The 11,006-nt window shown below is 36.0% G+C and overlaps 2 protein-coding genes across 2 annotated transcripts; both read left to right on the top strand.

Annotated features, from left to right (window-relative positions):
- Window positions 1–1,181: 1,181 nt before the first annotated feature.
- Window positions 1,182–2,817, top strand: LOC147859572 (protein BOLA2-like). Its single transcript, XM_087325963.1, has 3 exons — window positions 1,182–1,343; window positions 1,438–1,460; window positions 2,427–2,817. Exons 1-3 carry the CDS (start codon window positions 1,281–1,283, stop codon window positions 2,617–2,619), a joined length of 279 nt encoding a protein of 92 aa, XP_087182089.1. The 5' UTR covers window positions 1,182–1,280; the 3' UTR covers window positions 2,620–2,817.
- Window positions 2,818–5,934: 3,117 nt separating this feature from the next.
- LOC147859571 (beta-glucuronosyltransferase GlcAT14B-like) lies at window positions 5,935–10,156 on the top strand. The gene is made up of 4 exons (XM_087325955.1): window positions 5,935–6,883; window positions 8,851–8,926; window positions 9,011–9,126; window positions 9,301–10,156. The coding sequence occupies exons 1-4, from the start codon at window positions 6,265–6,267 to the stop codon at window positions 9,813–9,815; spliced, it is 1,326 nt and encodes a 441-aa protein (XP_087182081.1). The 5' UTR covers window positions 5,935–6,264; the 3' UTR covers window positions 9,816–10,156.
- Window positions 10,157–11,006: the final 850 nt, after the last annotated feature.

The raw sequence follows: 11,006 nt of genomic DNA, 5'->3' as shown, positions 1-11,006 counted from the left end.
TGTATGTGATGTAGAAGCCTACCTTGAGCATGGTTTATTCTCCATAGACAACCCATTATATACCAATTACCTTGGTCTATGTCAACATCATACCAGTTCAATTTGAGGTTGATTGTGTGGTCACCTATAAGCCTACCTCAAGCACAATTTATAATCCATTGATAACCCTTTATATACACACATAGATGTATGTGCGTATCATATTGATCCAAATTGTGGCTAACGGTGTGGTTGTCTACAATCCTGCCTTGAGCATACTTTGTAGTCCATTGATGTAATTGTGAGGTTACATGTATGCTTCATAATAATTATAAAGGTGCACATAGTCACAGAGACATCCTCGAACCCTTGATAGTAATTATGAATTTAATTTATGATAGCATTGGTTCATGGTTCATATCTTGAACCATGACACCAAGTGAGTAGCCAAGTCGATCCTATCATGTCATCATGGGGTTTCCTGCATTGACATTGTGAGAACAATAATAACTACAACAATGAAAGTATGGTGATCAAAACAACACTATCATGACAAATATGAGTTACGACAATGGGAAGTAAAAGGTTAAGGACAACTGACTACAACAAATAGCCAACACAACTGACGATTATAAGCATTGACCTAAGATGGGTTAGCTTCAACATGAATAATAAGAACACAAATTATACGCAGAGTGTTGTGATCAGAACACCACCGTCATAAGCATTGCCACAAATAGGAGCAACAACAAGAAGCAACATGTTCATGATGATTGACACAACAATGTATTGCATGTATTTATATGCATAACATATTACAATCAATGACAAAGGCAGAAGTAATGATACGATAAGCAACGATCATGGGCAGGCTAGAAACCGGATAGATTGAATGTGATTAGTAACAACACCGATACTCCCAAGTGTGGTGAATCATCATACCTCCACCACGATGACGATAAAAAAGAGCAAGTACATGAAGTGTGGTGTTGAGGACATACTTAGTATATATGTAGTGTGTGAAGAGAAGAAGAAGAAGAAGTGTGGTATTGGTGGTGCCAGGACAATATACCTGACAAGAGCATGTTTACATGGACATAAAAGGAACAAATGTGAAGGAAGCAACAAATAAAAGTGAATGTGTGTGTGTGTGCGCACCATGTTGACATGTATATTTTATGTACATACATACATATTTCAACAAGAAAACGTAATAATTTTCAAGCTTCATCTCTTATCGCTCTGTTGTTTTTCTGGTTTCTCTGAAGAATTGATTTAACACGGTTAAGGCAACGGCCAAAATGGGGGTCTCGAAGAAGATCGTCGAAGCTGCTCTGCACTCCAAGCTCAACCCTACACACTTGGTAATCCCCACGCTGTCTCATCATCTCTGTCTTTGATTAGTGTAAGCTCTCCATATCTCTGATCACTTTGTTTGTTGCTCTTTCTTCTCTGCAGTCTGTCTTGGACACATCTGGCGGGTAAGCGTCACTTGCAATTTTGTTTTTTTTCTTCCCTCTCCTTAATTCTTCAGAAATTTGTGGCCATAGCCTTGGAAGAAAGGAAATTGTTTTGTTTTTGTATCATTTTTGCATCACTCTCTGGAGGTTTTTATGTCGTTAGTTTTGGTTCATTGCGCTGATTTTAGCTTTTAGTATCCTTGAGTATTGAAATTTCTCTGCACACAGTTATCTGGCATACATCCACCGCCTTGTTTTATCTTGTGGATCATGTCATAGCTGATGATTTTTTTGCGATGTTTCTTTTTTAGGCATAGTTATGATGCCTCGCATTTGAGCATTGTTTTTCGTGATCTCTGTGGATAATGTATTAACTGATGTGTCTATGCTATGCCACCAGTTTTTGTACTGCTATATTCCTTCACGTCTGAGCATCACCATATCATATACAGAAAGTGTTTTGCGTTGACCTTTTAGAGTTTTCTGTATTTTTATAGTGCCTCATATAGTAGGATCATGTGGTAGAATGGTATTATCTTCCTTGACAATGCTTTATTCTTATGCAAGTTTCTGTTTTTGTTTTTTATGTGTTTAGATGTAGTTTTCTACACTGTTATAACACTTCACATCATGTGATATACATAATGGTATCTTTTTTTTCAATGCTGATTCTTAACACTTGTCTTTAGATGTGTTAGATTTCACATATTTATAATGTCTCACATGATGTGATAGATCATAGAATGGTGTTGTGTTCTTCGACTACACTGATTCTTATCCTAGTCTTATGTGTTTATATGCAGTTGTTCTACATTGATTTGCATGATGTAATAGATCATAGGATGGGGTATCATCTTCTTCCACATCACTTATGTGGTTGTTTTCTATGCTCTTCTGATTGTCCACATAAATGTAATAGATCATACAGTGGTGTCATCTTCTTCAACAATGCTTATTCTTATACTAGTTTTCTATACGTGTCTTTAGATGTGGTGCTAGCTTCATGGTAGAGATAGCATCAGCTGCTTTTGAAGGGAAAAGGCTCCTTGAGAGACACCGCCTTGTCAATTCGGCACTCTCTGAAGAAATGAAAGAAATACATGCCCTCTCAGTTACTAAAGCTCTGACTCCAGAACAATGGCAAGAGCAGGAACAGCAACAGGATACAAAGCCGAAATAAATCATCATATCATGGAATTCAGAGAATTATTGAAATGGAAGAAAATCAATAAAATACTATTGAAATTGGCTAGAAATCATATTTCCTCTCAAGGAAAAAATCTAATAACTGACCACTTTCTTGCAGGTATTTCTCCATTGTTTATTTGGTAGACATTTCTCTTATTTTTATTAATGAGAGAGACTACTTTTTGCTTGAGGAAGCCTACTTCTTTTGGATGTTTTATTGCGAAACTGGCTGATCAAATCCATGCTCTACTTACATCATGTAAAAAGTCAAATGGATTCATGCTATTTGTTGTTCATCCATGACTGGAATCGAAAGAATACTTCTTGATTAGTGAATTTTTGTGTACTAGATGCATTTCAAGCAAGATATTGGATCTTTGTGGCATGGAATTGCATTAGAGTTTCTTTCAGATTCATTGTGCTCAACACTATAATAATCACTAGGTATTCGAATGTCATCTAAAGAGACTTCTATACAATGATGTTTTCAATTGAAGCTTTTATTTTTGAAGAGTCCTATCATGACATTGATGAAGTTGCATTATATATAGATGTTTCAATCATTTCAAACTGCATCCATAGTCATCGTTCTTGTGACCCCAACACTAATTTATGTTAATATCATACAAATGTAATTACGATTATTCATGATGTGTGAGTTTTTTATTACGTGAAACAAATCATTTCCAAATGGAGTTGAAGATACGCTTCAATATGAGACACGCACTCATACCAGCACCCAATTAGGGTGTGAAAAGATACAATACAGATTGAAAGCCTCAATGAGATTGCTATGTAATAACAAAGATGCATAAGCATGTACATATTATGAGAAGCAATATGTTTCCTGAGAAAAGTTTGTTAGTAGTGTCACATTGACCTGCAAAGTATCAAGAGAAGTTGCACTGCCAGAAGATGATATTGCCTTCTTGCATGATCCTTCTGAATTTTACCAACGGAATTTTGAAATTCCAGCATTCAATTCTTTCCGCAGGGAAGAACTTTGGTTTAGTGGCCATTTATATTACACTTTTTACTTAATAACCACCTACGAATTGATGACATCCTTGTGAGTTTGGTAGCAATCGAAGGCTAAGTACCAGCTGTATTTGCATTTTCCCTGCTTGCTTGCTTGTTGTTTGGTGCCCGCCACTTTTGTCATTAGCACTCTTTTGTTCATTAATCAAGCGTTTCATTCCGTCTGGGCATCTTCGTAATACGTGAAACACCCGATCCCATTCTGACCTCGATATGTGAAAACTGAAAAGTGTTTTCTGGTTTAAATGACTTTCAATTCTCATTAATGAGAATCACTCTTTTTATTACATTTTACTATTGTTAACAACAACAACAAAAAGACATGACCTTCAATGGATTTAGAATTTAGAATCTTCGTTCTATTGTTTTTGAGAAGTGATCATGTGCCCTTATGCATCTTCATCTTGTCGAAGACATCAAAATTATAATACACAAATTTACGTGCTTAGGGTTCTATAAACCTCCCACTCAAGAACTTTGAAGTGAGGCGGGGAGAGTCTCTCATGTCTTCACTTTGAGTTGTCCTTAGGATCTCTCACTATAAACAACATTTTGAACATGGAGTGAAAGGAACTCGCCACCATTGATGGTGTGTAATCCTTCTCACAAGGTTTGAAAGGCAACCACCCTAGAAATGTAATCCCAATAAAAAAAGGCTGATTCCTAGGACATTAATATAAGATAGATTTTTATTGTCAAAATATCATCATTGGGCGTAACAACTAAAGTAAAATAAAAATATTAACATGGAAGACTTTCTCTAGAATTTGTTGGTGGCTAAAGTAAAATAAAAACGTTTCTTGCAAGACACGACATACATGTTATTGCTATGGAAATGATTAGGAAATGGTTGGCACATGAGTATTGGTCGTGAAATAGGTTTTAAATGGTTGTAACTTGTAACTTGTCACCATTGTTGAGAATCGAGATAGGTTTGGGCAATAGCCTCGATTCTCAAAAAACGAGAACAGAAATTCCAAGGCCTAGGAAACGATGATCAAATACATATGCTAACCTTGCGAAAATATTTCGTATGTAATTTGTATGGTAGTAGAAAATAAGGAAGATAAAAATAAAAGGAACAAACATTAGTTTATACTAATACCGAGGGCCCTAACTTTACAACAAATTTCCCTGGATACTTACAATATGCATCACATGTTCTATTATACGAGGATACTCACTAGTAGATTTTTCAAACCGAAAATAGTGATTAGTAGAAAATTAGGCACATAATGTTGGTATAATCGGCGATCGCCTCATATTTAGTTAATCTCATGAGGTATGAGATCCTTTAGATGTCCGATTCACTTTTTCAAGTCATAAGTAGTCCGACACACATATATGACTTCGGGGAGATGATGATTGATATCACTAAATCATCCAGAGACGTACATATGCTATTGTGTTGTATGAGCATGTGAATCATCATTAGCAACTAAGTAGATAGAGCTCATTTTGATGGATGATTAAGCCCTAAGTGAACTAACTAAGGCTGCTGCTAATTCTAGTTAGTTACACATAAGAAGAAGGTTGTGGGTGTGGAGAGCCCCCCTAGGGACTAAGCATAAAAGCAAATGATTTTTAGAGAGAGTAATCTTTCTCTCGATAAAATATAAGGCGGAAACAGATGAAGAAACGATAAGTAAGGTAAGAAATGGAAGGAATTTGGAACATAAAAAAGGAAGATATACAAATTATGTATGTATGTATGTATATACTATTAAAAACAAAAGAGAAGAGGAAATAAATACATGTACTACAATCAATGACTGAAGAAGCGGAGAGAAGAAGTACATATGTATAAAAAATAGCGGTTTCTTGCGCAGGTGCCTGCAGCTTTCTGTTGTTTGTTTTGTTGGTCGGAATTGAAACAGACGACAGATGATGGTGATGGTGATGGTGATGATGATGATGATGATGATGATGATGATGATGGCCATGGCCATGGCCCTCACGATCTCTGTGTGAAGCAGTAGCAGCAGCCTGACTTAAAACCCTAGGGACTCCCAAGCCTGCGATTACAACAGCACTGTGACAAGGTACCTCATGGCTTCTTCCCCCCTCGCCGCCATGGATTCTCTGTCTTTCTGACAAAACCAAGCACATTTTTTACAAGACGCTTTCAGGATAGTTGTAGTGGCCGTGAAGTTTCTTCTCGGTTCGAAGCCACATGCGACACGGTCGTTAGGGTTATGCAGAGGGAAGGCTTCTTTCTTGTCAGGTGATCAAATTGCGTTCGGTTTTGCGGAACAAAAGAATTAGAATTTTTTTCGTCCATAACAAAAGATAATGCAGAGGTGAACTCACGCTTCTTTCAAGCAATTCAGTGCAAAGGTTTTCCACGGGGAATTACACAGTGATAAAAAAATTAAAGTTTCAAGGAGTTTTGCTAGACAGTGAACGAACGAATGCTAGGGTTTTCTTTCATCAAGCTTTAGGATTTTCCAGAGGAAAGCTACTGTCAACAAACATATACGACTCGCTGTTAGGGTTCAAGTTTGCGTTTTCATGTGCAGAGAATTTTTCTCTCTCTGTTTGAGACGTTAACACATTTCTTTCTTTCTTTCTTTCTTTCTTTCTGTCTGTATCGCCAGCCATGGACAGGAAATGGTTGCTTCCGCTCATTCTCAGTTCTGCTTTCTCCTGCCTCCTCCTCCTCCTCCTCACTGTAGCATTAAGTTCTTCTTCATCTTCCTCATTTTCTGTACGTCAAAGCAACGGATTCATGCCTTCCCTCCTATCATTCCTCTCTATCAGAGATCCCGATGATCTCTTCATAGAGTCGAAACTTACTCCTCATACATCGTCTTCATCTTCGTCAGCATTTATGTCTGCCTCTTCTGCACCTCTTTCATCCTTCTTTTCTGATCCACCTCGCCTGGCTTACGCCATATCTGGTTCTAAAGGAGATGGTATTCAAATGAGAAGAACACTTCTTGCTCTCTACCATCCAAGAAACCAGTACGTTCTCCATCTCGACCTTGAAGCTCGATCACATGAAAGAATTGATCTTATCAGGTTTGTTAAGCTTCATCCTACCTTCTCTCAAGTTGGGAACGTTCATGTTATTACAAAGTCGAATCTTGTTACTTACAAGGGGCCGACTATGGTTGCTTCTACGCTTCATGCTGCTGCAATTTTGTTGAGGCAAAGCAAAGAATGGGATTGGTTCATTAATTTGAGTAGCTCCGATTATCCCCTAATAACTCAAGATGGTATTATGCCCTAAATCTCTTCTTTCATCTTCTGTTTTATTACAATGGAAGATAGAATGAACTGTTTGGCTACAATCTAATATAGAGAAAGTGTTGTGTCATTGTAAGATAGAGAGAGTTATCTGTATTCCTTCAATGTATGATCGGAATAAAATACTGCTTTGTTGTATAAATGAAAGGAATAACCATCTATTTTCAACAGGAACTGTTTTTCTCTTAGCATTAGTTCCTCACAAATAAATATTTTTCTCCAACCCTTAATAATATTGTTTATACTGCTTTTATAATTCTATCCGCTCTTAACCAGTGATCGGGAAATTCTCCTTCACTGACTAGCCAAGTTTTCTTTAAATACCTGAATTATGAGCTAATAATACCAAATTGACTGAATTATGAGAGGACACCGAACCAATTGATACATGTTATGTGTATGTATTCTATATGACAATGTTCTCATTATAAAATTTCCAAACTGGGAAGTTCAAAATTTTGATTAGCGTTTTAGTGAAAGAAGGTACCTTTTTTCAGAACATTGCTCTCTATCTATGACCTGTATCCTATCATTCACGTTAATCTTTTCCTATCTATTTGTAGAAAATTTTCTCATTTGTACTAATGTATAATTATGTGAATAATAAATGTGGACTACCACGATTTGTTATTGAGGCACACTTGATACATCAAGGAAACAGGTAATGAGTATAGGCTTCCCATCAAACCATCGATAGGTCACCTTCCATCACCTTTGTATCACATTTTGATACAATTTCATGCCTTAGATCACATTCAAGATTGCATTCCACACATTTTCCGATCCCAACACACATTTCTCACATAATCATAATGTGCACTTTTAATTGCAATGACCATTAGCGAAGTTGTTGAGCATTGATTGAGTCACTGCTCAATTCCACTCATCCTACATGAAAGTCTTTCATGTTTGGTCTTATAGGTCATATTTGACCTCCAGGATTATAATAATATTTATTTATCTATTTAACATGCATAGAAATATTATGGAAATGGCTACTTTACCTGGTTGATTGCACGTATCCTATATACTAAGCTTTTAAGTTCATATCATTTAAGCTTATTACAAAATAGAACAAAGAATTGTACTAACTTTGTATATTACAAAATCAGAAGAAATGTCTGTAAAACCTGTAGATTCCCATTCCATTGGCAATGTGTTCTTTAATAATTAAATAAGGATTCTTGTATGTAGTTTACTGATTAAATCCACAAAATGTGAATGGTAAAATTGGGTGCAGTTGTAAAGCTGTTACCAATATATGGTAGAACTGGAATTGTGCCCTCTAGCTTTAGCTGAAATGTGAGTGCATCAATGTCGTGATTAGGGTTATAGTTTTTCTCCATAGTAGACATCATAAAAATTTATTTGCTCTTTTGAAATATTACTTCAACTTTTCTTCTGGTTTATCTTTTATATTTCCTTTTTATTTAATGTTTACTACTCTTTCTTTTTTAATGGGGTTGTTTTTGAGATAATACACGCTGTCCACATAGGATAGAGGCAGGGTTCTTTGTGAAGCAAAAGCTGCCTATGGTCTCCCTTGTGAATGAATGATGAGGATAGTTCACAAGATTAGTAATTATTAGCACCAAGTGGGATTCTCCTGTTTTATCTTGAGGCAGTAGGGTCAAAACTGTTGCCGACTTCTTGAGATGGTGATTAGAAACGGGTGTATAGAGATTCGTATTTTTAATTATGGTTTGCATGATTCAAGAACTTTATGAAATTTGATTAATAAGTTATAATAATGTGGTATTACAATCTTGGGAATGCAATAAAATAATGTGATTCGTGCTTGTAAAGTTCTTACCGATTCATAGCAAGCTTGTTGAAAGAAGCCAGACATTATTGTCATTCTCTAAATCATAAATTTAATTGATGCACTACATTGGATTATATTTCTTTCCCTCAGAACATATCTCTTTTGAAGCAGATTTGCTCCATGTGCTTTCATATTTACCGAGGGATTTGAATTTTCTTGATCATACAAGCAATCTTGGTTGGAAAGAGTAAGATTCCACTCAACCTCTGAGGATTCATTTTTTCTTGTATTATATTGTAACATATCAAGTTGTAACATGCATTTTGAGCAGGTTCCACAGAGCTAGACCTATTATAATAGATCCTGGATTGTACATGTCAAAGAAATCTGATATATTCTGGGCTACACAAAAACGAGGTGTACCAGATGCCTTCAAATTATTCACTGGTAATAAAGAGAGAAAGCTGGTCATAGCTACTTAAGATTTACATCAATATGGTTTTCTCACGTTAGTGAATATTTTGTTGGTTGTTTATTTGCCATCTGTGCATCACTTCTTTTATATTTTTATCCTCTTTCACTTAAATGATGTCTGCACTGCAATGTTTTACTGATTTTCAGGTTCTGCTTGGATGATTTTAACTCGACCTTTTATAGAATATTGTATATGGGGTTGGGACAACCTCCCCCGAATATTACTGATGTACTACACTAACTTTGTGTCATCGCCGGAGGGTTATTTTCACACTATCATCTGCAATAGCAAAGAATTCAGTAATACAACAGTCAATCATGATATGCATTATCTAAAATGGGACAATCCACCAAAGCAGCATCCTCATTTGCTTTCTCTGGATGATTTTCAAGCGATGAACGAGAGTTGTGCACCTTTTGCAAGAAAATTTCCAAGAGATGATCCTATACTCGATAAGGTAGATGCTGAACTATTGGGTCGAAAGGATGGTTTTTTGGTACCCGGTGGATGGTGCATTGGTAAAGGCGAAAACCTAACAGATCCTTGTGATGTCATCGGGGACACTTCGCTATTAAAACCAGGATCAGGCTCAAGGAGACTTGAACATATGATACTAGACCTGTTATCAACAAAGAAATTTCGTGCAAATCAATGCAAATAAAGAAAGAATTTATACATCCTCAGAAGAGCTTTCTGATTTTCTATCCTTTGTACATTGCAACCAAAGCTCATTTGCGTTGTTTAGGCTTAATAGAATTGTATCTAAAGAAGAGAAACCCGGAATAATCTAATTTCATCCTATGTGTGTATAATACTGAAGGCTACTTTTGGCCTAGATTCATATATGATGTTCAATACACTAGTGATTCCATGTCTCATCAATTATCCCTATTAGCAAGAGCTGTATCATTGAGATCATTGGCCTACTTATTGGAGCTCTTTTTATTCTATTACCCAATGTTTCAGCATCTAATCTAATATGCAAAGTAGCACAATTGTTGATTTGTGAGGTTATTTATGGTGAGTTCTGTAGACATAATACAATCCAACTTGCATTTGGAAGTTGGGATAAGTTGATGAAGTGTTATTTATGGTGAGTTCTGTAGACATAATACAATCCAACTTGCATTTGGAAGTTGGGATAAGTTGATGAAGTGTGAAGTTTGACATGAAAGAGTACATACTACTTAGTGTGCATTTATTTGAAGGAATGCTTGTTAAACCTATGGAGTGTTTGTATATCCCTCAAATATCATTGGGTGCATCAAGGGAAAGAAAGGGATTGAAATTGTAGTCATCTTTTTGCTAACTTTTTCACTCTTGTTTTGTACTCATGGAAAGGATATTGCAAGAAAGATGGATAGACACATAAGAATATGCGATAAATATTTTCACGAAAATTGATTGGTTGGTATATTGATAAGTTTACCACAGGAGAATGAGGAACTATCTAAGCAAAAGAGTCATGCTCAAATATAGGTGTACCATGGTTTATCAACTAAGCAAAACAAGAAAATGAAAGGCTATGATTGAAAACGATGGTTAAGAATTGCCTTCACTTTACTTGAAGCGAATCATACCCAAAATAATAATCCCAAAATTTTGATCATTGTGTCTTTGCATTTGTTGATTTCTCAATTTGAGTTCTTTAGCCAATGTTTGAAGAGCACTTGACACCTCTAAGTCCATAAACGATTGAGTTTTTCCATCTCATGGTCTTAACATTAAGAATCGAGATTCTCCTCAAACATTTCAAGTCATAACAATGCTCATTTAGATGTGTTATATATCAAAGTGCTCAATATTGCATGCTCTTCTCGACATGCTTAGTTCACACATTCTTCTCAATATG

Source organism: Azolla caroliniana, unplaced genomic scaffold, assembly GCF_043228905.1.
Source record: "Azolla caroliniana isolate FFs.n. ecotype wild unplaced genomic scaffold, voAzoCaro1.0.p SCAF_10, whole genome shotgun sequence".
Lineage (NCBI taxonomy): Eukaryota > Viridiplantae > Streptophyta > Polypodiopsida > Salviniales > Salviniaceae > Azolla > Azolla caroliniana.
Note: the sequence above shows the minus strand (reverse complement) of the source record. Positions and strands in the feature narration are given on the sequence as shown.

What these genes read in the sequence shown, in the direction of transcription:
- LOC147859571 (XM_087325955.1), top strand. Translation starts at nt 6,265, where the DNA reads ATGGACAGGAAATGGTTGCTTCCGCTCATTCTCAGTTCTGCTTTCTCC. An exon ending in TCCCCTAATAACTCAAGATG is followed by an intron (nt 6,884 to 8,850) that starts GTATTATGCCCT and finishes CTTTTGAAGCAG; the next exon opens with ATTTGCTCCATGTGCTTTCA. An exon ending in TGCCTTCAAATTATTCACTG is followed by an intron (nt 9,127 to 9,300) that starts GTAATAAAGAGA and finishes ACTGATTTTCAG; the next exon opens with GTTCTGCTTGGATGATTTTA.
- LOC147859572 (XM_087325963.1), top strand. Translation starts at nt 1,281, where the DNA reads ATGGGGGTCTCGAAGAAGATCGTCGAAGCTGCTCTGCACTCCAAGCTC. An exon ending in AGCTCAACCCTACACACTTG is followed by an intron (nt 1,344 to 1,437) that starts GTAATCCCCACG and finishes TCTTCTCTGCAG; the next exon opens with TCTGTCTTGGACACATCTGG. An exon ending in GTCTTGGACACATCTGGCGG is followed by an intron (nt 1,461 to 2,426) that starts GTAAGCGTCACT and finishes ACGTGTCTTTAG; the next exon opens with ATGTGGTGCTAGCTTCATGG.